Here is a 27,226-nt window from a genome sequence, read left to right on the forward strand (position 1 = left end):
AACTCACGGTGACAGAAAGTCTGGCCCGATCTGGGCTTCTAACAGTAGGCCGGTGCATTTCAATGGGGTGCGATGATCTCCTGCTAAGTATCAATAGGGTGCAACGACCTTTGATAGGAGGTTGATGAGTCAGGCCCAGACAAGTTTGTATATTGTACAACTAGCCTGCCTGAGGTTTGACTGTGTTTGATTTTTAATATGCCCAATTCTTTAATTTAGGATATCCAATTTTATATCAGCCATAAAACTAGGCCCTGCTTATGTTACACCGGTAACGCCTAGCTCCATTATACACAGCGTATCCCAGAATGGACACGGGGTGGGGGGGGAGCGAGGAGAAATAGACAGTGAATCAGAGCCAAGCATCGAGATGAGGGTCAGTTACGCACTTTCACCTGGAAACACACACTGTACAGTCTGCAGGGACCGGCAAAGCGTGGCTGCATTTGGGGCAGTGACCATTACTGTCACCCTCACTCTCTCCCCATCCTGTCACACACACACACACACCAAATTAGTTTGGTTCCAGAATACTGCACTGTAGGGTTCTATCATTCTAAAATACTCCATCACCGCAGATTTCCCTTGCACCATTGTCTGACTGTTGCAGACAAATGACAAATTGATTGATGAAACTAGTCTATGATTCCATTACTGTTGTGTTTCCAAAGACCACAGTGCTGGCGAGGGGGGAGATTTGGACAGCAGGTCTGATCTTCCTGACCCTGTGGGGAATTTCAGAATGGATTGCCAGCCTGTAGCGATCTTACCTGTACCAATGAGAAGCCCCTGAGTGGAGAGCGGGTTATGAGCAATGGCTGAAGGGACAAGTCAAAAACCTCTCAATTCTCCTGGCAAATGATTCAAGGACCCCCATTAGCAGATATAGGAACAATGAACAGCCCGTCACAGGAAACAAGCCCTTCGGCCCCACAAGCCCGCGCCACCCATTTTCCATGTGCGTCCCTAATTCAAGTCTTTTGTCAGTCGTCAACGTTCTTGTCTACCTCTAGTGGACTCCACAATAAAGAGGTGCAAGTTCATGAAATAGCAGAGATATGTCCAAAGATGTGCAGATTAGGTGAATTGGCCATGCTAAATTGTCCCTTAGTGTCAGCGAGACCAGCTGGGGAAAATGCATGGGGTTATGAGGATAGGGTCTGGGTGGGAGTGTGGTTGGTGAAGACTCAATGGGCCGAATAGCCTCCTTCTACACTGCAGGATTTTATATGAATTACCCACAGATATGTGCAATAGCAGCAGATACGTGAATTAACAGCAGAAATGAGAATTTCCAGCAAGTTTTGTGAATTAGCGCTGATTTTAGCTGTTAAGTGGCTGGTTTGGAGATTGTTGGTTCTATGGGTCAACTGAATGGAGTCGTGGTTTTTCCTTTTCAACTGTGGCTTTGCTGCCTTCACTCATGCCCAGCAGTCAAGGAGTGGAAATTTACCTGGAAGCACAGCAATCCCAAGTGGATTTTCTTCAGCTGTGACATTCACAGCATAGACTAGGATAGTAGAACGTCCAACTAATACATAGCGAACAGGGTTACAGTTGGTGTTCAACCCTTTTGTATATTCCTGGAAGTGGTGGAAGACAAACGTGCCTTTTTCCCTGAACCTGCTTTCTTTCACAATCTGGGATATAACACAGAAGATGATTTCTGCTGAGTCTATTATCTCTACAAGAGATTACAGTTGAATATCTGTGTTGTATTACTACGTTTGAAGTGTCTCTGTCTGAAAAGGTGCACCATTCCGTTCTCTCTGGGTTAGTTAGTCAAGTGTAATCCACAATGGAATTTTACAGCAAATGATTACTTTGCAATCTCAGTCCATTTTTGCTTTTATGTCCATTTTTCAAGAACACATGTAAGAACATAAGAACATAAGAAATAGGAGCAGGAGTAGGCCATCTAGCCCCTCGAGCCTGCCCCGCCATTCAATAAGATCATGGCTGATCTGTCGTGGCTCAGTTCCACATTCCCATCCTCTCCCCATAACCCTTAATCCCCTCGCTTATCAAAAACCCATCAACCCGCGTCTTAAAAATATTTAGCGAGGCAGCCTCCACCACTTCAACGGGCAGAGAATTCCAGAGATTCACCACCCTTTGAGTGAAGAAGTTCCTCCTCAACTCCGTTCTAAACCGCCCCCCCTTTATCTTGAGGCTGTGCCCCCTAATCCTACTGTCCTTTCTGAGCGGGAAGAGTCTCTCCACCTCTATCTTATCCATCCCATTCATCATCTTATACGTCTCAATGAGATCTCCCCTCATTCTTCTAAACTCTAACAAGTACAAGCCTAGTTTATTCAGCCTCTCCTCATAGCTCAACCCCCTCAACTCCGGTATCAGCCTAGTAAACCTCCTCTGCACTCCCTCCAAGGCCAAAATATCTTTGCGCAGGTGCGGCGCCCAAAACTGCACACAGTACTCCAGCTGCGGCCTCACCAATGCCCTATACAGCTGCAGCAAGACCTCCCTACTTTTATATTCAATCCCCCTCGCTATGAAGGCCAGCATCCCATTAGCCTTCCTGACCACCTGCTGTACCTGCAAGCTGGGTTTTTGCGACTCATGCACAAGGACCCCGAGGTCCCTCTGCACCGTCGCATGCTGCAGTTTTTCGCCACATAAGTAATAGTCCTTCCTACCATTCTTCCTACCAAAGTGGACCACCTCGCACTTGCCAACATTAAATTCCATTTGCCAGTTCCTGGCCCATTGGCCCAGCCTATCTAGATCCTTCTGCAGACTCTCCACACCCTCCGCGCAATTTGCCGTTCCACCAATCTTGGTGTCATCAGCAAATTTCGACACCATACACTCGGTTCCCTCCTCCAGATCATCTATATAAATGGTGAATAGCTGAGGCCCCAGCACCGACCCCTGGGGCACTCCACTAGTCACCAACCGCCAATCCGAACAGCACCCGTTGACCCCCACTCTCTGCCTCCTATTTGACAACCAATCCTCTATCCACGCTAACACCCTACCCCCAAATCCATGCCCCCTTACCTTCTGTAATAACCTCTTGTGAGGTACCTTGTCAAACGCCTTCTGAAAATCAAGAAAGACCACATCCACCGGCTCTCCTCTATCCACCGCCCTAGACACATCCTCGTAGAACTCCAATAAATTCGTCAGACACGACTTCCCCTTAACGAAACCGTGCTGCGTCTGCTCTATCAAGCCCAACTTAAAAAAATCAATATATGTATAAATAATTTGAGGTTATGATCAACTCTCATGACACCCCTTATCTTGTGCCTCTGAATGAACTCTAATTTTTCCAACTTCCTAATTCCTTTGCTTTGCCTCTCTTTTGGTTTATCCTCGAGTTTATTGGTAGCCACAAAAGGTTCGCAATCGTAAGGATCCCTACTTTAGATTTCTAGCTGCAGTTCTTTGTCTGTCAGGTCTAATGCTGCAAGTTCTCCTCCTTGCACAGTTGGAAGGTTTTTCTCTGGTACATGATCATTTTCTAAAACAGGATACATTTCCGGAGCCATAATCAGGACTCCCTCACTCTCCTCTCTTTCAGTCCATTCTCTTGGCCAATAGACATTGCTTCTTGGTCATCATCCTTGACATTGACCAATATTTACACTTGTCACTGACCTTTCTAGTACCTCTGTCAGTCAGGCTTGCAGTGTGGTGCATCTGTGTAAACTAGAAGTTACATATGTTATTACACAGGACCCTATTCTTTGCAGACAGAGAGAACATGTAAACACATTGCACCTATTCCAGCTGAACAACTGAACAGCCATTCACAGGTTCATTCCTCGGGGCAATGTCTTGTCCAGTTTGAGTCAAACTGCCTGGTTTAAACTTTCAAGCAGTTCTTGGCAGTTAACTGTCAGTTACCATTAACTGGTGCGTTCCCCATGGTAACACCTCTATCAATCAGAGTCCACTTGCCAACCAGTCAGCATTTTGTTATCATGTGGTATAAGTATTATTTCCATTGACATTGGTATTCTTGCAAAATATCCTGATGAGTACAAGATGAAAAGCTTTGACACAACTGTCTTTCTTCATCAATAAACAAGGTAATGTGTACCTCAGATGACGATGTGTTTTATGATGAAGACCCTGAAAAACAGCTCAAAGGCTGGACATTGATAATGTGAGTGATCCTGACAGAGAACAGCGTTATCACATCCATAGGCCAAACGCCCAGTTTGGTTACTTGGGTGACGTATATTCAGAATAATCCAGTGATTGGACTTTCAATGGCAATGTTCAAACAATGCTTGGAGGTTAACTGTCAGTCACCATTAACTGGTGCATACACCATGGCAACGCCTCTATCAATCAGTGTCCATTTGCCAACCAATCAGCACTCTGTTCTCATACAGCAACAAGCTGTTGTTGTGATGCACAGAATGAAACTAGGTATGCTCAAAAAATGGGTGGGAAAATCTCCCGTTTTCCCACCCCTTGGGCATTTTGGCTTTTGGGACAATCGCCCTCTCTATAATTCTGATTCATCTCGAGAAATGGGCCATACCAGTTTGACTGCATGTTTGATAATTAGATCAAAGATCATCTTAAAACCCGACAGTGCAGAAAGAGGCCCTTCAGCCCATCGAGTCTGCACTGACCACAATCCCGCCCAGGCCCTACCCCCATATCCCTACATATTATACCCACTAATCCCTCTAACCTACGTATCCCTAGATACTAAGGGGCAATTTTAGCATGGCCAATCAACCTAACCCGCACATCTTTGGACTGTGGGAGGAAACCGGAGCACCCAGAGGAAACCCACACAGATATGAGGAGAATGTGCAAACTCCACACAGACGAGCCGGGAATCGAACCCAGGACCCTGGAGCTGTGAAGCAGCAGTGCTAACCACTGTGCTACCGTACTGTACTGTTTTACCGTCATGGTTTGCCAGGACCGTTCCACCCACCATGATCCTCTCTTTGATAATACGCCAAATCTCCGGAATTAAATTCTGTCCCGGATGCTCCTATACGATGTGTGAGCGCTCTCGGAATTTCCCCCAGAGACCTCAGCCTGTGTCCCTGCAGGTAAAACATTCAAATGTGCAGAAAAAGTGGAACTAATGGAAGTGTCTTCCAGAGCAGGACTATCGCACAGAACAAGACAGTTTGGGGTTTCGCCCAGAGACTATTTGTTAGGAACTATATTCTTCAACCCATGAACCCTTTGCACCAACACCCATCCCAGACAGGTGTCAGCCTGAAGTCTGGTTTATCAGTTGAGATTTAAGCAGCATTTCATCAAAGAACAAAGAACAGCACAGGAAACAGGCCCTTCGGCCCAACAAGCCCACGCCGCCCATTTTAACACTCAGTGGGCGCCTCATTCCAATCCTCCTTCTACCTACGACTTTTGTCTACACCTCATGGATTCCACAATAAAGGGGGTGCAAATTTAGAGAATTATATGTGCGCCAGATTAAGGGAGGTCCAATTTAGGGACAATTTATTAACACCAATCAGCCTCAAAGCACATCTTTGGGGTGTGGGAGGAAACCGGAGCACCCGGAGAAAACCCACGCAGGCACGGGGAGAATGCGCAAACTCCCACAGACACCGAGCCAAGCCGGAGATCCGACCCGGGTCCCTGTATCTGCACAGCAAACAGTGATAGTCACTGAGCTGCCATGTTGTCCATCAGATGGTCCTGTCAATTACTACATGATTCCTTTCTCCCTCGTGATTATCCTGCATTCACTTTATTGCACCTAAACCACTCACCTCGACCTCTCCATGAGGCAGCAAGTCTCCTCCTCTCACCGTTGTCCTGTAAGGTACTTTCTCTTGAATTCCCTATTGGGTTTATTCACTTTGTATAATCCCTACTTCTAGGATTGCCCCATAAGTGGAAACATTTTCTCTGTGTCCATCCAGCGAAAGGGAACGAGAGGAAGGTTTGCAGTGAGGTAGTTTTAACAGCGTAATGATGTATATCCATCACTTGAGTGTGTGGACTGAGTGGTTGAGTGTGATGTTCATGAAAGCCTTGGGTTTCAGATGCTTTGAGTAAAGGAGATCCGAACAGTGAGAAGGACCCACTGACGAACCACCGTTCTCACACGGCGCGGGAGCACTGGGACTACAGCAGCATGACACCCCGCTCCCAGACCAGTGAGGAGAACCTCAAAGCTTCAGCCCCCAGCATCGCAGAGATGAAGAACAGATCCCCGGCCAAGAACCTGAATTTTGTTACGTCCGACACAGGACCTGTGGAGGTTAGGAGGAAAGACAGTGGATCCAATCCCTTTACAGGTACCAGAGTCATATCAACTGTAAATAAATGTACCAGTGAAGGGGTTTTAACACATGACAACCCCACCCAACTCCAGTCATTAGTCAATCAACACAGCCATCCTCATGACACACTGCCTTCCTCCATCTGTGAGAAAGCTAAGAGACTCATTACACACTCTCTATTCCCTCTGGATTTGTTGAGATATCATGATAGCACTATAGAACCATGGAATCCCTACAGGGCAGAAAGAGGCCATTTGGCCCATCGAGTTTGCACTGACTCTCCAAAACACAATCCCAACCTGCTACCCCCCCACCCCGTCCCATCCGCATAACCCCATTCATTTGTCATGGCTAGTCCACCTAACCTAGACACCTTTGGACACTATGGGGCAATTCAGCATGGCCAATCCACCTAAACTGCACATTTTTGGAGTGTGGGAGGAAACCGGAACACCCGGCGGAAACCCATGCAGACATGGGGAGAATGTGCAGTATCAATACAGTCATCCGAGGCCGGAATCGAAACCGGGTATCTGACACTGGGAGGCAGCAGTGCCTTCATCGGAACTGTATTCAGAAAGCTCCATTATCACACCACACCCCCCTCTTCCCCATACACCCTCCTCCGTCCCAGGCACCATCTTGTTTCTGGATAAACACAGCAGGAGGCTATTCAACTGCGGTAGGCTGCCCAACATTCAGTTAGAACATACCTGATCTGTTCTGTACCTCCGCTTTATTTACTAACCTTTGCTCCATTTCCTTTGATACTCGGCAACATCCACAGCCTGTTGGGGAAGAACGTTCTAGATTCCTACTACCTGCAATGAAATCAGCACCAGTTTCTGAGTCAGTCATTTCACGATACGAGCAAGAGAATTTTGGAGTAGCCCGAGTTCAGGGAGTGTGGAAGGGTAGCTCTTGTGGCACAGTGGGTAGCGTCCCACCCTCTGGGACCAGAAGGTCCTGGTTCAAGTCCCATTTCAGGGCCTGATCAGCCTGTGTATCCTCCCAATACACCTGATGGCAAGCTGTGAGAGTGGGAGAGGTTTCTGGTCAGCCGCACTGTGGAAGGCAACAGCACTTTGCCAAGCATTACCCTGGACCAATCCAATGGAAGTCTATGGTCACCAACACCCAGACATGGTCCCTGAAGGAGGAGGGAGGAGGATTGGAGTTGTTAACTGTGGGAGTTGGTTTAAGATGCGAGGGGCAAGGTTTAAAGGAGATGTATGAGGCAAGTTTTTTTTACACAGAGGGTGGTGGGTGCCTGGGGGAGATAGTGGAAGTAGATTCCATAGTGATTTTTAAGTGTCTGCATGGGTTTCCAATAGGATGGGAATGGAGGGATATGGTCCCCGGAAGGATAAGGGGTTTTAGTTGGCAGCGTGGTTGGTGCAGGCTTGGAGGGCCGAAGGGCCTGTTCCTATGCTGTAATTGTCTTTATTCTTTATATTGTGACCTGACGCATTAACTCTGTTTCTCGCTCCACAGATACTGCCAAACCGGCTGAGCTTTTCCAGCACTTCCTGTTTTTATTTCAGATTTCCAGTATCCGCGGTGTTTGTGTTTGGATTACCGCTTTTAACTACTTTGCTCCGTCATTTCATAATTTAAGCACTTAGTTTTTTCTGTCAGCATTTATTACCCAGCCCTAATTGCCCTTGAGAAAGCAGTGCTGAGCTGTGGTGTAGGTATACCCACCTCGATGACCGTGCTGTTAGAGAGGGAGGTCCAGGATTTTGACCCAGTGACTGTGAAGGAACAGGATGATGACGATAAGGGTGAGGTGATTCATTTTGGGAGGACAAACTTGAATGCGGATACAGGGTCAACGGCAGGGTTCTGAGGAATGTGGAGGAACAGAGAGATCTTGGGGTTCATATCCACAGATCTCTGAAGATTGCCGCTCACGTGGATAGAGCAGTGAAGAAATCTTATAGCGTGTTAGCGTTTATTAACAGAGGGTTTGAATTTAAGAGCCGTGGGGTTATGGTGCAACTGTACCAGATGTTGGTGAGACTATATTTGGAATATTGTGTGCAGTTCTGATCACCTCACTATAAGAAGGATGTGGAAGCATTGGAGAGAGTGCAGGGGAGATTTACCAGGATGCTGCCCGGTTTGGAGGGTAGGTCTTTTGAGGAACAAAGAACAAAATCAGCCCGGGAAACAGGCCCTTCGGCCCAACGAGTCCGCGCCGCCATCTCAACACCACCAGTCCCCCTCTCCCCCCACGACCCCTGTTGAGGTTGAGGGAGCTGCAGTTTTCTCTTTGGAGCAGAGGAGGATGAGAGGCGACTTAATAGAGGTTTATAAGATGATGAGGGGGATTGATAGAGTGGATGTGCAGAGACTGTTTCCTCGGGTGGATGTCGCTGTTATTCGGGGGCATAACTATAAGGTTCATGGTGGGAGATATAGGAGGGATGTACGAGGTAGATTCTTTACTCAGAGAGTGGTTGGGGTGTGGAATGCACTGCCTGCTGTGATAGTGGAGTCGGACACTTTAGGAACTTTCAAGCGGTTATTAGATAGGCACATGGAGCACTCCAGAATGTTAGGGAGTGGGATAGCTTGATCTTGGGTTTGGACATAGCTCAGCACAACATTGAGGGCAGAAGGGCCTGTACTGTATTATGTCTGACTTGGAGCGAATTTGGGCTGGTTTCCTAAGGGTTTGCTGCACTTGATGCACTATAATCTACAAAATTCTAACAAAACATTGTTTCTTTGTATTTATACTTTGACATACTAGTGAACTTCTGTTGCGTCCTCTCTAACACCTCAACATTCCTCCTTCAGTGTACAGTCCAATATTACATCCAGTTCACTAACTGCAGACTTACTGCATTGGCTAATCACTGTCATATTCTATATTTTGTGAATGTTTATCTCCAAGCTCTTCATCCACAGCTGCTGTCTTTAATACCCAGAGAAGCTGGAATTCCTTCTGCTCTTCCACAGCCTCAAGCAACCTCCATCCTGATGATGATTACTTCCTCACAATCACATCATCTCAATCTTAGTGAAGCTGAGTTCCAGCTGTCCTATTTTAGCTCACTCCCCCAAATTATCAATAGTCCTTTGCTAGACTTTTTTTGGTCTTTTTTATCGTCACCTACAATGTAGGCGCCATTCCCTCCATCCCTCTGTTCACTGACATTCACCAAGAGCAGAACTGAACATGACCCACTCCCGAGCAGTTTGAGACATTGCTCTTGATTCTTGCCCTTTCTCCAACTTGTAACCTGCTTCGTGATCCACATTCTTACCCTAGCTCCGTACGCCTTCATGCTGCAGAGAAATGTCCCTAAGGATACTTTATCAACATCTTCCTCAAACTCCACATGACAGCATCAATCATAGACAAAAACATTTTTCATCCCATCAGCCTGGACTGAACAGAGTAAAATAGAATGGTTAGAGTGGTTATTACCATATCCTGGAGGTTACTATTGACCAGACACTGAACTTGACTAAGTATGGCCGTAGTTCCAAGAAGTCATGATGTGGATGTGCCAGCGTTGGACTGGGGTAAACACAGTAAAAAGTCTGACAACACCAAGTTTCAGTCCAACCGATTTATTTGATAGTAAACTCACTAGCTTTCGGATTAACCCCTTCGTCAGGTGAATGGAGAGTTCTGGCCTCAGACAGAGCATATAACAGCACAGACAGTTTACAGATTACTGATTAGAATGCGAGTCTTTACACCTAACCTGCTGTTCAAGTCTTAAAGTGGCCAACAATGTGTGTGGAAGGAGCACTGATCACAGGTTAAACAGATGTGTATTGTTAAAGAGATGTGTCTTGGGTTCGTGTCGCACTATCTGTGACCCCCGTGACTTGCCTGGGTTTGCGAAACCTCACTCACTGTACTGTCTGGAGACAATACACATCTCTTTAACCCAGGCTTAATGCTCCTTCCACACACATTGTCGGCCACTTTAGGACTTGAACAGCAGGTTAGGTGTAAAGATTTGCATTCTAATCAGTAATCTCTAAACTGTCTGCGCTGTTATATGCTCTGTCTGAGGCCAGAACTCTCCATTCACCTGACGAAGGGGCTAACCCGAAAGCTAGTGAGTTTACTATCAAATAAATCAGTTGGACTTAAACCTGGTGTTGTCAGACTTTTTACTGTAGTTCCAAGAGCAGGAAGAGTAGGTTAGAGGCCGGGAATCCTGCAATAACTCACCTCCCGATTTCCCCAAAGCCTATCCACCATCTGCAAGACACAAGTCAGGACTGTGATGTAATGCTGTCCACTTGCCTGGATGGGGGCAGCTCCAACAACACTCAGGAAGCTGACACCATCCAGCAGAAAGCAGCCCCGCTTGGTTGGCATCTCATCCACAAACATTCGCTCCCTCCAGCACCAACGAACAGTCAGGACAGTGTGTACCATCTACAAAATGTACTGCAGCAACTCATCAAGGCTCCTTAGACAGCACCTTCCACACCCACAACGACCACCATCCAGAAGAATAAGGACAGCTTAATTTGCCCTTCTCCGAGGAGAACAGTCCCAGCCTCTGCAACTTTCCCACATGACTGAAGATCCTCATCCCTTGATGTGAATTTGTTCCACACTCTCTCCAATGTTCTTTATTAAAGTGAAGCACCCAGAACTGGATACAGTCTTCCAGCCGAATCAGTCTCTTGGAGCCATAGAACCCCTACAAGTGCGCAGAAGGCCATTTGGCCCATCGCGTTTGCACTAACCCTCTGAAAGAGCACTCTACCCAGGACCACCACCTATCCCAGTAACCCCACACATTGATTATTGGGCCAACCTGAACATCTTTGGATCAGTGGGAGCACCTGGTTATATTTATCATAACTTCTTTGTTTTTGTCCTTTATTGCCCTATTTACAAAGCCCAGCATCCGATATTCTTTATTAACCACTTTCTCAATCTGTCCTGCCACTTTGGGTGATTTGCACACATGTCTCAGGCCCCTTTTACTCCTGCACCCTTTCACAATTGTACCCTTCATTTTATTCTGTCTCTCTCCATTCTTCCTGTCAAAATGAATCACTTCACACTTCTCCACATTAAGTTTCAACCTTTCGGGGTTTTAACTTTACTGACAAAGCTTGCTATGTGACACTGTAACGAAGGGCCTCACATCCATCACACAGCCCTGATTATTCTCTTCATTTCCGTATCAAAAGTCACAAGAATGTTAGTTCAGCACGGTTTTCCCGGAACAATCTGTACTGACTTTCTTTACTCCAGGAAAGTGAACCCTAAATGAACTGAGGATAAACTCGAAGCTGCAGAGGGTGTTTGTGCTTGGGTTTTCGATACTGTAGGCCATTCAGCCCCTTTAGCTGGTAATATAGAAACAAAAGGAGGCCATGAACCCCTGGAGCCTGATGATTGAGGTCCCAGAGGAAGAAATTCAACTCCCCTTCATATAGGAACAGGAGGAGGAACTCTTTAATCAGGGGTAGCTCCTGAAATCTGATGATAGAGGAATAAAGAACAACACAGCACGAGGAACAGGCCCTTCGGCCCAACGAGCCCGCGCCGCCATTTTGAGTGCCCTCTTCTACCTAAGAAAAAGTCTTTTTTTAAAGTTAATGTTTATTTATTCGTGTCATAAGTAGGCTTACATTCACACTGCAATGAAGTTACTGTGAAAATCCCTGAGTTGCCACATTCTGGCGCCTGTTCGGGTACACTGAGGGAGAATTTAGCAGGGCCAATGCACCTAACCAGCACGTCTTTCAGACAGTGGGAGGAAATGGGAGCACCCAGAAGAAACCCATGCAGACACGGGGAGAACGTGCAGTCTCCACACAGATAGTGATCCAAACCATAAGAACATAAGAAATAGGAGCAGGAGTAGGCCATCTAGCCCTTCGAGCCTGCCCCGCCATTCAATAAGATCATGGCTGATCTGAAGTGGATCAGTTCCACTTTCCCGCTTTCTCCCCATAACCCTTAATTCCCTTGTCTATCAGAAACCTATCTACCCGTGACTTAAATATATTCAGCGAGGCAGCCTCCACCACTTCAACGGGCAGAGAATTCCAGAGATTCACCACCCTTTGAGTGAAGAAGTTCCTCCTCAACTCTGATCTAAACTGCCCCCCCTTATCTTGAGGCTGTGCCCTCTAGTCCTGCTATCCTTTCTAAGCGAGAAGAATCTCTCTACCTCTACCCTATCCATCCCCTTCATTATCTTAAACGTCTCTATAAGATCCCCCCTCATCCTTCTAAACTCCAAGCTGATGGCAACAGTGCTAACTACTGTGTCACTGTAACGCTGGAACAGGAGGACATTCTGCCCATCAATCCTCTGATTGAATCAGATCAGGGCCGGTCCGCAGCTCAGCTCCAGTTATCTGTCTCTGATTGCTATGCATTGATCCATTTATCCGATGAAATTCTGTCAGTGTGTTGTGTAAAGTTTCTATGCAGCTGGCTGAACAGTTTGAACCTGTGCCTCTGTCTCTGTCTCCTGTCAGGGACTTTCACAAGCGTATCGAACATGTTCAGCTTCTGGGGTGAGAGGAAAGGCAGCCAGTTCTCGGAGTTACATGGGCATTCAGTATCAGCCCACGTGAACCTGGGAACAGCGTCCAGCATGGAGGACAGGGCCCGGATTGAAGTGGAATCCAGGTTGGAGATGCTTCATACACAGCTTAACAGGTGAGAACCTCGCACTGAGCTCCTGGGCCAGCACCATCCCATGAACACAACAAACCTCGCAAGGTCAGAATAAGGTTTATTTACTGGTGTCACAGGTCGGCTTACATTAACACTGCGATTAAGTTACTGTGAAAATCCCCAAGTCGCCACACTCCAGCGCTTGTTTGGGTGCAAGGAGGGAGAATTTAGCATGGCCAATGCGCCTAACCAGTCTTTCAGACTGGGAGGAAACCGGAGCACCCGGAGGAAGCCCTCGCAGACACGGGGAGAATGTGCAGACGCCGCACAGACAGCGATCCCGAGCCAGGAATCGAACCCAGGTCCCCGCCGCTGTGAGAGAGCAGTGCTAACCACTGTGCCACCCTCAATCAGGTGAACGGAGGGATCATGGTGATAACTCTACGCTACATTCACATCGTAATCGGGTGGGATTTTCCGGCTGCGCTCCCCCAAAACCCATCCAAGGTCAACAGACATTGTGTGCCTGCTTCTCTCCTGCCATCACCACCACCACCCTCCTCCTCCTCCTCCTCTCTCCCCCCACCCCACCGGCTACAATTCCCGTGGTGGGCAGGACAAGAAACTACTGCCCGTTGTGTGTACGTGGGAGAGACGTTATTGAAAAACAAATTAATTGTGTGTGATCTCTACCATGGCAGAGCTTCTCCTCTCTCTGATTCCCATTCAATCTATAACATCGTTTCTGGTGCCGTTATTAATACAGCAGAGTTCCAGTGAGTCAATAGGAATAACTACAAATACATGATAATACTGTACAATCTGTACCAGTTCCATGACTTTTACAGCCTGCTCCGATCATTGCGAATTTGAGGAACGCAGGAATCACACTTACGTGCTCACCAATACTCATGCTGGTACTCACACTTGTATTCACGTTTGTATACATACGCAAAACTTGTACTCGGTTCATACTTATTCTCACACCCAATTTCCCATTCACACCAACACTTGTGCTCACGCAGACTCTCAGCGATAATGTTGCACATGTGCTCGCACACTCAATAATCTTTCTTACGTTCCTGACACTGACTCACGTGGCTTACTGTCTAATTAAGCAAACGCATAAAGCCCCAGAGATAAAGCCCAGGTTGAGTCCAAGGTTGTGCTGGGTTTGACATAGAAACACGATGGGACCCACCACCAGCCTATCCACCAGACCAGGGAAGGAAACAACAGCCAGAATCTCTCCTCCTGATTGCAACTCAACACCCCTGCTGTAAAGTGCATCTGGCTTGAGCACTGGACAGAGACAGTGCCAGTTAGTGAGTTAATAATAATGATATTTTATTCAAGATACTTGCTGGCAGCAGAACTTGCATCAATAAATTCATCCGTAGACCAAGTAATCAGGTTAAAAACATGTAAACATGCGACGTAGAAACAAACATCGACAAATCCAGCATGTAGCAGGAATTTAAAGAGGATTGTTGAATTTAAATTATATTAAAATTACAAACCAATGCACCATTCCTACATTACAGGCAAATACCAATTTCATCATTTAATATTTAACCGAGGGCCTGAGCTCTGTCCAGATTAGGGCGCCATCAGTAACTTACTGTCCTACAGCTGATATGGTTAATTTAGTCAAACCTCTATGATGTCTTTATTACTCTGGGTACGTCGGGGGCAACCAGTTTGAAAACTGGGTTGATTGCTCAGAGACTTTCCAAACTTGGTGCAAATATTGATGTTTCTGGTCCTGTCGAGTGCCGAGCTCTGTGGCATGGAAGGCATTGTTGTCCTAAGGGCTCCAGGTTAATCCCAGGGCACGTTTCTGTATTTTGTTGATCTGGATGCTTTGCTAGTGTGCAAGGCCAGGATGCCGCATTGCTGTACCATTATTCAACCGAGAGACAGAAGTCCCAGAGGTCAGCGACAGGTCATGGGTAGAGAGTCTGAAAGGGAAGTGGGGCGGCACGGTAGCACAGTGGTTAGCACTGCTGCTTCACAGCTCCAGGATCCTGGGTTCGATTCCCGGCTTGGGTCACTGACTGTGTGGAGCTTGCACATTCTCCTCGTGTCTGTGTGGGTTTTCTCTGGGTACTTCAGTTTCCTCCCACAGTCCAAAGATGTGCGGGTTAGGTTGATTGGCCATGCTAAGAAATTGCCCCTTAGTGTCCAGGGATGTGTAGGTTAGAGGGATTAGCGGGTATAATATGGGGGTAGGGCCTGGGTGGGATTGTGTTTGGTGCTGACTTGATGGGCCGAAGGGCCTCTTTCTGCAGTGTAGAGTTCTATGATGAAAGAGGATGCAGGATATAAGAATGGTTTTTATTCAGAATCCTGCCCACTTGTCCACCCAATCCAAGTTCAGGTTGCCAACTGTGATTAGATATATTCCTGGAGGTTTCATCACATGACTTGCTCCAGCTGTTTGACACGCCCATCTTTGTGACACACACTCTTCCCAAGCCAATTGGAAAGCAAAAAGACTCATTATCCAATTGGATGATACTTGGCCGTTTACCGATGAAGAGAAATGTTGAAAGAAAATGACCAGAAAATGTTTTTTTCTCTCCAGGATGTATTGGCTGCTCTTGGTTGTTCGAGATTGGCCTAGTGCTTCATGTCGTTAGTGTGTGCTTAAACTGGACCAGATACTGGGCAAGACGACAGCTCAGTGACTGTTGCTGATTGCTGTGCAGACACATGGATTTGGGCCGGTGTCTGTGGGAGTTTGCGCATTCTCCCCGTGCTTGCGTGGGTTTTCTCCGGGTGCTCCGGTTTCCTCCCACACCCCAAAGATGTTCTGTTAGGCTGATTGGTGTAACAAATTAGTTTTCCCTCAATGTGGAATGCCATAAGCGTAGATAAGGGTCATGGGTGGAGGGGGGGACTGGTAATGTTAAAATGGCGGCGTGGGCTCGTTGGGCCGAAGGGCCTGTTTCCCGGGCTGTTTTTGCTCTTTGTTCTTTTGTTCTTTGTTGAGTTCGATTCTCACAGAATCCAGGCCAATCCTGATAAACAGCTAGCTCGAATATATCCGTGCAGGATTTTTGTGGCTTTTGCCTCTGGGGTGGTATCAGCTTTATGTCATGGGAGCCTGTGCTCATGATTACTGCTGCCTGATCACATGGTATAATGTTAGCGTTCCCTGTGCTCGCCCAGAGATCAGGAAACCCCAGCTGACAGCATCTCATCAATACTCCCACTGACATCACCCCGTTCACTCAGAGCGTCAAAAGTTTCCCAAATCTCACTGATTGCACCCGGGTCCGGACCGCACCCTCAGGCCCTGACTGCACCCTCCGGCCAACCACCCCCCCCCCCCCCCCCCCCACCCCCCACCAAGGCCCCAGCTACAACCCCCTTCCCCGGCCACACCACCCAACCGTCCCCCCCCCCCCCCCCCCCCCACCATCGCCACCCCCCCGCCAGGCCCCGGCCACACTATCCGACCCTTCCCCTACCCCCCCCCCTCCACCCCCACCAACCCCTCCAGCCACACCCCTGGCCTAAACTCCGCGATTGTCGTATCTTCCAGGTATTCGCAGTATTTGAAGTCAGGAGAGAGAGAGAGAGCGGTGTTAATAAGGATGAGGAAAAGAATTAGGCTGATTGATTGGGTACTAAATTGTCCCTAAATTGGACCTCCCTGATCCTCGCACATTAGGCGTAGACTAAAATCATGAATAGATCACTGAGACAGTGGGACAGCGGTGCGGGCTCGTTGGGCCGAAGGGCCTGTTTCCCGTGCTGTGTTGTTCTTTTAATTGAGTCTAACCAAGTGCCTGCTGTTAATGAACCATAACCTTAGCAACGTGTTAATGAATGTATAACCTGAGGACTGAGTCACTGGAACCGTATCCCTGGCAACCAGTCAGTAAGATCGTAACCCTAGCTGTCAGGCACAAGGAAGTGTAAACTCTGAGATTCACCTGGACAAGGTGGTGGTGGTGGGGGGGTCGGCGGGGGGGTGGCATTCTTGGGGTGACCGTGATCACCCGTGTTTGATTTCTCACTGTACAGGGCTGGAAAGTAACTGCCGACTGTCAGCAATGATGTGGAGAGGCCGGCGTTGGACTGGGGTAAACTCAGTAAAAAGTCTCACGACACCAGGTTAAAGTCCAACCGGTTTATTTGATAGTAAACGCCACAAACTTTCGGAAACTGTGTTCCTTCGTCAGGAGTGTGGACCTGAGAAAGGAACAGTGTTTTAGAACCATAGAACATTCCAGCTCGGAAACAGGCCTTTTGGCCCTTCTTGTCTGTGCTGAACCATTTTTTGCCTAGTCCCACTGACCTGCACCTGGACCATATCCCTCCACACCCCTCTCATCCATCAACCCATCCAAGTTTTTCTTAAATGTTAAAAGCAAGCCCGCATTTATCCGGCAGCTCATTCCACACTCCCACCGCTCTCTGTGTGAAGAATCCCCCCCTAATATTCCCTTTAAACTTTTCTCCTTTCACCCTTAACCCACGCCCTCTGGTTTTTTTTATCCCCTAGCCTCAGTTTCCAAAAGCTTGTGGCGTTTACTATCAAATAAACTGGTTGGACTTTAACCTGGTGTTGTAAGGCTTTTTACTACAATTGTCAGCCAAGCAGACATTATTGGAGGATCTCTCTCTCGGTACTGGCCCTGAGGTCAGGGAGCCCCAGCTAACAGCATCTCTTGCCATCTCCCCACAGGCTGGAGACCAGGATGACAGCCGATATCAACATCATTCTGCAGCTCCTCCAGCGACAGGCCGTGCCGGTATCTGTCCCCCCCGCCTACAGCGCTGTCTCGCCAGCGCCCCACCCCATCGATATGTACTCCCCGCTCTCAGCAGAATCGAAAGTGTCGCCCTCGGCACAACCCGCGTCTCCACTTTCAGTGTCTCCTCTGGAGGTGAGTCTCATCTTCGTCACTGAATGGGATGAATGTGCCTGCCACTGAAGTTCGGCATCCTGCTAGCTGGTTGGGCAGGAGTAACTAGTCAGGTAGATAAAAGGGGGCATGGTGCATTGCATTCGGATTTCCAAAGGATTTTCAATAAGGTGACACAAAAGTTTAATATGCAAGACGGAAGCTGGTGGTATAGAGGATCGCTGAATGGAGAGGAAGCAAAAAGCAAAGAATATTCTCAAGTTGGAAGACTGTAACTAGTGGAATGCCACAAGGATCGGGACTGGGGCCTCAGATCTATATTAATTAGACAAACAGGACTGAGCAATGTATCTAGGTTTGCTGATGACACAAAACTAGGTGGGGGTGTAAATTATGAGGAGAACATTGAGGTTGCAAAGAGATATTGACAGTTTAAGTGAGTGGGCACAAGGTCTACAGCATAATACTTCCCATGGGAAGTATAAAATTATTAGAATCATTGAGTCGTAAGGTTTTACAGCACAGGAAGAGGCCCTTTGGCCCATCGCGTTGGTGCCGGCCATCAAGATATCTATCAATTCCAATCCCATTTTCCAGCACTTGGTCTGTAACCTTGTGTGATGTGGTATTTTAAATGCTCATCGAAATGCTTTTTGAATGTTGTGAGGGTTCCCCCTCTACCACCCTTTCAGTCAGTGAGTTCGAGATTCCCATCACCCTCTGGGTGCAAAAATACTTTCCTGAAATCCTCTCTAAATCGGCTCTCCCTTATCTTAAATCTACGTCCTCTAGTTATTGATTCCTTTATTAAGGAGAAAAGTTTCTTCCTATCTACCCTATGTCTCCCATAATTATGTACACCGCGATGAGCCCCCTGCCTTCTCTGCTCCAAGGAAATTAACCCCAGCCTAACCAGCCTCATAGCTAAAACATTCCAGCCCAGGCAGCATCCTGATGAATCTCCTCTGCACTCTCTCCAGTGTAATCACATCCTTCCTGTTGTCTGGTGACCAGAACTGCACACAATATTCCAACTGTGGCCTAACGAGTGTTTTATACAGTTCCAACATAACCTCTCTGCCCTTATTATATTCTGTGCCTTGGCTAATCAAGTCAAGTATCCCATATGCCTTCTTATCTCCCTGTCCTGCTGCACTCTGGGATATCTGGACCCCAAGGTCCCTCTGGTCCTCTATACTTCCATTCATTGTGTATTCCCTTTCCTTGTTAGTCATCCCAAAATGCATCACCTCACACCTTTCAGGGTTCAATTCCATTTGCCGCTGTTCTGCCTGTCTGATCAGCCCATCCATACCACCCTGTCATCTAAGGCTTTCCCTCCTCACGGTTTGCCACACCACCAACATTTCCATCTGTGAACTTTCTGATCATACCCCCCCCACATTCACATCCGTATCATTAATGTACTCTACCAGCCACAAGGACCCAGTGCCGATCCCTTTGGTAACCGTTGGACGTGATGTGGAGATGCCGGCGTTGGACTGGGGTAAAACACAAAGAAATCCCACAACACCAGTTCAAAGTCCAAACAGGTTTATTTGTAGCAAAAGCCTCACGCTTTCGGGGACAGCCTGTCCCTTCGTCAGGTGGCAGGGAGCTCTCATTGTAACCATCGGACACAGGCTTCCAGTCACAAGAACAGCCTTCAACCATCACTCTCTGCACCCTGCTGCGAAACCAATTTTGGATCGAATTTGACAAATTACCCTGGATCCCATGGCTCTTACCTTCTTCATCCGTCTCCCGTGCTGAACCTTGTCAAGAGTCTTACTGAAGTCCATATAGACAATTATCAACTGTACTGCCCTCACCCACACACCTCTTCAAAAAAATTTCTAATAATTTCTCTACCACTGATGTTAGACTCATTGGTCTATAAATAATTATTTTTCCTACTTTCCTTCTTGAATAATGGTCCCACGTTATCATCCAGTTCTCTGACACCTCTCCTGTGGCCAGAGAGGATTTAAAAATTAGTGTCAACGCCCCTGCAATCTCCTCCCTTTGTCTCACACAGGATACTCCCTGGATACGTTGTGGGCGGAATGGTGACACAGTGGTTAGCACTGCTGTCCCACAGCACCAGGGACCCGGGTTCGATTTCTGGCTTGGGTCACTGCCTGTACGGAGTCTGCATGTTCTCCCAGTGTCCGGTTTCCTCCCAAAGTCCAAAGATGTGCAGATTAGGTGGAATGGCAATGCTAAATTGCCCCTTGGTGTCAGGATAAATGTATGGGGTTATGGAGATAGGGCCTGGGTGGAATTGCGGTCGGTGTAGACTCGATGTGCCGAATGGCCCCCATCTGCACTGCACATGATCTCATCTGGGCCTGGGGATTTATCCACTTTTAAGGTCACTAAAACTGCTAACACCTCCTTCCTCTCCGTGTTAATCTGTTCAATTATATCACCGTCCCCCTCCCTGCTTTCTATACCTACATTGTCCTTCTTCATCGTGAACACGTGCAAAATACTCATTTAATATCTCACCTACATCTTTTAGTTATGTGCAGATTGGTCCCTAATGTACCCTACTCTTTCCCTGTTTACTTTCTTGCCCTTAATTTACTTACAAAATACCTTGGGGTTTGCTTTATTTTACCCACTAGTGTTTTTGTTATGCCTCCTCTTTGCTCTCCTAATTTATTGAAGTACCCCCTGCACATTCTGTACTCCCCTAGGGCTTCCACTGTGCCATAAGCCTCTCTTTTTTCCCTAATCCAATGCTGTATTTCCATTGACATCCATGGTTCTCTGGACTTGTTGAGTCCACCTTTTACCTTTGCGTGGTTGGCCCTGTATTCTCTCTATATCCTTTCTGAATGATTCCCGCTGCTCTGACATGGATTTTCCTACAAGCAACTGCTCCCGACCCACTTTGGCCAGATTCTGTCTTATCCTATTAAAATTGGCCTTCCTCAAATATTGAAAACCTTGGGTAGGATTTTATGGCCTCGCTCAAGTGAGATTGGAAATTCCCACCTGAGGTCAACGGACATTTCTGCTCTCCACCTTTCACCTGCTCCGATTCCGTGGTGGGCAGACACGTAGAATTCCAGTGCTTATTTCCGATTCATCTTTATCCTTTCCTGTAACTGCCTTAAATCTGACCCAGTTATGGTCACTATCACCGAAATGCTCCCCCACTGACACTTCTACCATCTGCCTGACTTCATCCTGTAAACTAGGTCATGGCCCATCCCCTGTCGTGTAGGGTTTTCTATGTGCTGGCTCCACAACTCTCCTGGATGAATTTTTAAGAATTTCGCCCCCTCTAAACCTTTCACACTTTGCCTATCCCAATTAATTTTGAGGAAGTTGAAATCTCTGACTATTATTACCCTATTATTTTTACACTTTGCTGAGATTTACCAACATAAATCTCGGCACGGTAGCACAGTGGTTAGCGCTGCTGCTTCACAGCTCCAGGGACCTGGGTTCGATTCCCTGCTCGGGTCACTGTCTGTGTGGAGTTTGCACATTCTCCCCGTGTCTGTGTGGGTTTCCTCCGGGTGCTCCAGTTTCCTCCCACGGTCCAAAGATGTGCGGGTTAGGTTGATTGGCCATGCTAAAATTGCCCCTTAGTGTCCTGGGATGTGTAGGTTAGAGGGATTAGCGGGTAAGTGTGTAGGGATTTGGAATAGGGCCTGGGTGGGATTGTGGTTGGTGCAGACTCAATGGGCCGAAGGGCCTGTTTCTGCACTGTAGGGTTCTATGATCTATATCTGGTCTTCTATCTCCCTGTTTAGGTTTGGGAAGGGGAGGGGGGTGCGGTTGGGGGCGGTGGGGGTGGTGTTGGCATTGGCACTGTAATCCAACACTGTACAACATGATTGCCCCTTTTGTTCTCTAAGTTCCATCCAAATGGCCTCAATTGAGGAGCCTGCTGAGATAGCCGCCCCCCTCACTGCAGTAATTGACTCCTTGATCAATATTACCTCACTGGAAGATTCTATACCCTGGAATATTGAGCTGCCAGTGCTGCCCCTCCCTCAATCATGTCTCTGTGAAGGCAATAATGTCACACTCCCATGTGTTAATCAATGCCCTCCATTCAAGAGGGCGAATGGGATGCTGGCCTTTATAGCGAGGGGGATAGAATATAAAAGCAGGGAGGTCTTGCTGCAACTGTACAGGCCACTGGTGAGGCCGCAGCTGCAGTACTGTGTGCAGTTTTGGTCCCCTTATTTGCAAAAGGATATATTGGCCTTGGAGGGAGTGCAGAGAAGGTTCATAGAACCCTACAGTGCAGAAAGAGGCCCTTCGAGTCTGCACCGAACACAATCCCACCCAGGCCCTACCCCCACATCGTGCCCACTAATCCCTCTAACCTACGTATCCCTGGATACTAAGGGGCAATTTCTTAGCACGTCCAATCAACCTAACCTGCACATCTTTGGACTGTGGGAGGAAACTGGAGTACCCAGAGGAAACCCACGCAGATACGAGGAGAATGTGCAAACTCCACACAGACAGTGACCGGAGCTGGGAATCGAACCCAGGACCCTGGAGCTGTGAAGCAGCAGTGCTAACCACTGTGCTACCGTGCCGCCCACCAGGCTGATACCAGAGATGAGGGGGTTAGCTTATGAGGAGAGATTGAATAGACTGGGCCTGTACTCGTTAGAGTTTAGAAGGATGAGGGGGGATCTTATAGAGACGTATAAGATAATGAAGGGGATGGATAGGGTAGAGGTAGAGGGATTCTTCCCGCTTAGAAAGGATAGCAGAACTAGAGGGCACAGCCTCAAGATAAGGCAGGGGGGTGCAGTTTAGATCGGAGTTGAGGACGAACTTCTTCACTCAAAGGGTGGTGAGTCTCTGGAATTCTCTGCCCTTTGAAGTGGTGGAGGCTGCCTCGCTAAATATATTTAAGTCACGGGTAGATAGGTTTCTGATAGACAAGGGAATTAAGGGTTATGGGGAGAAAGCGGGAAAGTGGAACTGATCCACTTCAGATCAGCCATGATCTTATTGAATGGCAGGGCAGGCTCGAAGGGCTAGATGGCCTACTCCTGCTCCTATTTCTTATGTCTCAGACAGGCTGCACTCAGTGAGTGCTGGGGTCTCAGACAGGACCACATGCAATCAGCATGAGGACCGGGGAGTTCAATGTTGACAGGGAGGGCAACTTAGTTCTTAAGTAAGAGCAAGACTCCTCGCATTAAATCAATGTCATCCATCCTCGTCATATTCCCTTGTGCCTTAACACGTCCAACTTCACTCTGCCTTCCAGACTGACTTGGTTTCTTTTGTATATATTTGGCTGTACTTTATCCCCTACTGTACCTCCACTCTGTATCCCCTCACCAAATTAGGATAAATTCCCACCCCTCCCAACATGAGCAAACCTCCCCACAGAAGGTTGGTCCCATTCTGATTCAGATGCAACCCGTCTGGCTTGTACAGATCCCACTTTCCCCAGAAATGGACCCAATGATCCAGGAAAGCCCTCCCTCCGGCACCATCTCTGCAGCCACACATTCATCTGCTCTATCCCATTCCTATACTCGCTAGCACGTGGCACTGGGAGTAATCCAGAGGTTACAGCCCTTGAGGTCCTTGCTTTTCAGTCTGCTGCCTAGCTCCCCAAATTCAGTTTGCCTGTTAGAATTTTTCAAAAGTCCTTAAACTTGTAAATGTTGATATCCAGGGGGACTTGTGTGCACTCAAAAAAAGGGACACAGAAAGTTAGCAAGCAGGTACAACAAGCAAGTCGGAAAGTAAATTATATGTTGACATTTGTTTGGATTGGAGTACAAGAATTTGCAAGTCTTGCTCCAAATGAAAAAGACTTTGTGATACCACAGCTGGAATACTATGCATAGTTTTATTCTCCATATCTAAGAAAGGATATTATGGAGGTGCCATAGCAAAGGTTGACTAGAATAGTTCCTGGGATGCCTGTACCCCCTGAAGTTTAGAAAAATGAGATAAAATCATTGCAACATTCACAGAGACATGATTGAGGAAGGGGCTTGACAGGGCAGATTCTGTGGATTCTCAGAGGCTATTTCCCAGGGCTGAAATGGTCGCTACGAGAGGACACAGGTTTAAGGTGCTGGGGAGTAGGTACAGAGGGGATGTCGGGGGTAAGTTTTTCACTCAGAGGGTGGTGGGTGTGTGGAATCGGTTGCTGGTGGTGGAAGCAGATTCGATAGGGTCTTTCAAGCAACTTCTGGATGAGCACATGGAACTTAATAGGATTGAGGGTTATAGGTAAGCCTAGTAGGTATGGCTATTATCGGCGCAACTTGTGTGCCGAAGGGCCTGTTTGTGCTGTAGTTTTTCTATGTTCTATTTCCCTAGCTAGGGAATCAAGAACACAGGGGCACAGATGTCAAGCATTTGGGACGGACATGAGGAGAAATTTCTTTACTCAAAGACTTGTGACTCTGGAATTTTTGGACTGGGACATGGGGTTAGGGCAGGAAGGGAAGTTTGAAGATCAGCCATAATTATATTGTTTAGTTTGGTTGTTAGCATCACAAATAAGTTTACATTAATACTGCAATGGAGTTACTGTGAAATTCCCCAAAATACCACACTCCAGTGCCTGTCCGGGTACACTGAGGGAGAATTTAACATGGTCAATGGACCTAACCAGCACACGTTTCAGGCTATGGGAGGGAACCGGAGCACACGGAGGAAACTCACACAGACACAGGGAGAACGTGCAAACTCTGCACACACATTGACCCAAGCAGGGAATCGAACCTGGGTCTACTGTTGCTGTGAGGCAGCAGTGCTAACCACTGTGCTACTTGAATGACAAGCAGACTTGCTGGGTTTTCTTGCAGACTCCTGACCTTTGTTTCAGCCACTTTCCCCAGAGCCTGTCCTTCCCTTTTTCTTGTTGGGGATTGAGTTTATGCTAATCAATGTCTTTCACACACTCCTCCTCCTCCTCCTCCAAAACCTCAGAACCTACCTGCAACAAGGTTGGAAAAAGGTAACATTTTCTTTTGGTGTGGAAAGTGAGACCATTAAACTGTGTAATCATTCTGATGGAATTGTGTTTCCTTCCCCAGACTCCGTGCTACTCCAAGGGGGACAAGCAACAGGAGAAATCCCAGGAATCCTTGACTGTTGGAGCTCAGAGGGCAGTGGTTCCTGATCAAACTGTCACCCTCCACCCTCGACCTGGGCACCAAACATCCCCACCCCTTCGGGCTAATCTTCAGAGACCGGCTGCCACACCCACTTACTTCAGCCCCCCACGCTTTCCCTCACTCCCTGAGCATTTGGAGAGCTCCAGCACACATACAGACATTAAGCGGCATGTGTCGGACCCAGTCCTTCCAGGCAGTTAGGGCCTCGTCAGGAGTTTGCAGGAACTTTGCCTCGCTCCATCCTCTGATTTTGAGCCACATTGCAGAGATCAGCGCTGCCCTGGGGGCCCCCGCCTGCCCCTCGGTGTGAATGGGAGATTGGGCAGGACTGTGTCACTAAAGCTGCTGCAAAGACCACCTCAAACAATATGGTTTGTGTGTGATTATTAGATGAGGAGAAAATGCAGCAAGCCCAATCCAGCTTATTATTAATTCCATTGCTTGATTTTTAAAGTATTTATTATCAAAACAACAGCCATTCTGTGACGTCTCAGGATATTTCCAAAAACATTGTGCACACAGGTCTGGTTGTAGATGGGCAACAATTTTTAATGAATGTGAAAAACCAACACTGTTGGGCAGCAATGGAACAACTGAAGATGGTAGTTTGGTGTGGGTGTGTGTGAGACAGAGAGAGCCCTGCAGCACCTGAGAGTGCTGGTGCATTGCAAATGGAACCTGCCTCGCCATCTGTGCTGTGGTAAGCTTACTCTACAGACTGTAACGACTGGCTGACAGTTGTGCACCCTCTGCGGTTAACTATTCCATTGATGTCACTCGATTATCAGGCAGTGTGCCAAGCCAAGCGTCAATCTACTACAATCCATTCTACAGTGAGTAGAGGTTAAATTCACCCGAGTGCTAACACTGTAGAATTCCACTCCTGCAACCTTACACAGCACAAACACCTCAATCCAAAAGGGGGCTGTGCAAGCAATGTTTTTCCAGTACTCCAGTTATATCATAATGGAGGATAAGTTAGCATTCCCCCCCCCCTGCCCCCACTGCACAACATGGATGTGTCTGGTAGACAGTGGATGGCATGTACACCCTGCATGGTCCTAACTCTCTCCATAGTGCCAGAAGCCTCACCTGAACGTTTCAGATTGACAACTGCTGCTCTCATCTTCCAGACACCTCTATCTGAGCCTACAGCCCATGGGGTTGAGTGATATCTGACTGTATAGAAAAAATGGGGGGGGCAACGTTCTCATTGGCCAAACAATCTTGCCCTTGGAAAAAAAAGATTTGCATTGAGTATATAATAAACAGTAAGCTGATTAGCTGAGCCACGCTGTCATTATTGGCTTATAGTCCGACCAGCATATGCACTGGCTTTAGTGGACATGTTCAGTACACTGGGAGAATACAGTATTATTGGTAGCGTTATCTTTTTAATAAGATGTTATCCATCTCTCCTCTCAGGTTAAAAAAACATCCTCAGACCTGGTCACATTTTCCTTGGTGTCCTGTCCTGCCCAAAATCCAGCTTAGCTGACTACATGTGTTATTATAATTGATGGAAACAAGCCAGTTTGCAAATACTGCAGTGTAAAGTGAACTGAAACAGCCTCTCAGATCTTAATATCTGTATAACTGAATCAGAGCAAGAGCACACAAGTCACTGGAGTTTGTCATGCAAGAGCCATATTCTTCACTTTATTTTAGCTATGCTAGATCCAGCATTGTAACACATTTCCTTTAAACTTCTTGTTGGGAAATGTAGAGGGAACATGACTGTATCTAACAAAGGGTCATCTTGACTCAAAACATTGGGTCTATTCTTTCCCCACAGACGCTGTCAGACCCACTGAGATTTTCCAGCATTTTGTTTTTGTTTCAGATTCCAGCATTCACAGTATTTTGCTTTTACCTTAAAATTTATGCATGTAATTCACACTATATCTAATGCAGGCATCGGGATCTTGGGGAGAAAAAAGTATTTTCCAGTTCCAACAGTCTTTACAAAGGAGACAAAGAATGAATCTGAACAAAAGGAAACCTATTCAGAAAAAGTTAACAATATGTACAAAGTTGTGTCCTATAGTACACAATTTCAGCTGCCAAAGGGTCATCCAGACTCACGACATGGTCTCTCTTATCCCTCCATAGATGCTGTCAAACCTGCTGAGATTTTACAGCACTTTCTATTTTTGCAGCATCATTGGAATGCACTGCCAAGTAGGGTGGCGGAGGCAGACACGCTAGGGTTGTTTAAGACTTACCTGGATAGGCACATGAGCAGGCTGGAGATGGAGGGATACAAAAGAATGTTCTAGTTGAAGATCAAGAGCCTCAGGACGTTCCTGGGAATTAACAGATTCCTATCAG

The 27,226-nt window shown here is 47.2% G+C and overlaps 1 protein-coding gene across 1 annotated transcript in view; it reads left to right on the forward strand.

Moving 5' to 3' along the window:
• LOC145358997 (voltage-gated inwardly rectifying potassium channel KCNH6-like) overlaps positions 1 to 26,159 on the forward strand; it is a 114,709-nt gene extending 88,550 nt beyond the window's left edge. Inside the window, exons 8-11 of the mRNA XM_080213355.1 lie at positions 6,018 to 6,272; positions 12,741 to 12,924; positions 17,582 to 17,783; positions 24,815 to 26,159. Of these exons, the coding sequence (XP_080069481.1) occupies positions 6,018 to 6,272; positions 12,741 to 12,924; positions 17,582 to 17,783; positions 24,815 to 25,096 (923 nt within the window). The 3' untranslated portion in view covers positions 25,097 to 26,159. The remainder of the gene's footprint in view (positions 1 to 6,017; positions 6,273 to 12,740; positions 12,925 to 17,581; positions 17,784 to 24,814) is intronic.
• The last annotated feature ends 1,067 nt before the right edge of the window (positions 26,160 to 27,226 follow it).

The sequence above is a fragment of the Carcharhinus amblyrhynchos genome, chromosome 27 (assembly GCF_965287045.1).
Source record: "Carcharhinus amblyrhynchos chromosome 27, sCarAmb.v2.hapA, whole genome shotgun sequence".
NCBI classification, from domain to species: Eukaryota; Metazoa; Chordata; class Chondrichthyes; order Carcharhiniformes; family Carcharhinidae; genus Carcharhinus; species Carcharhinus amblyrhynchos.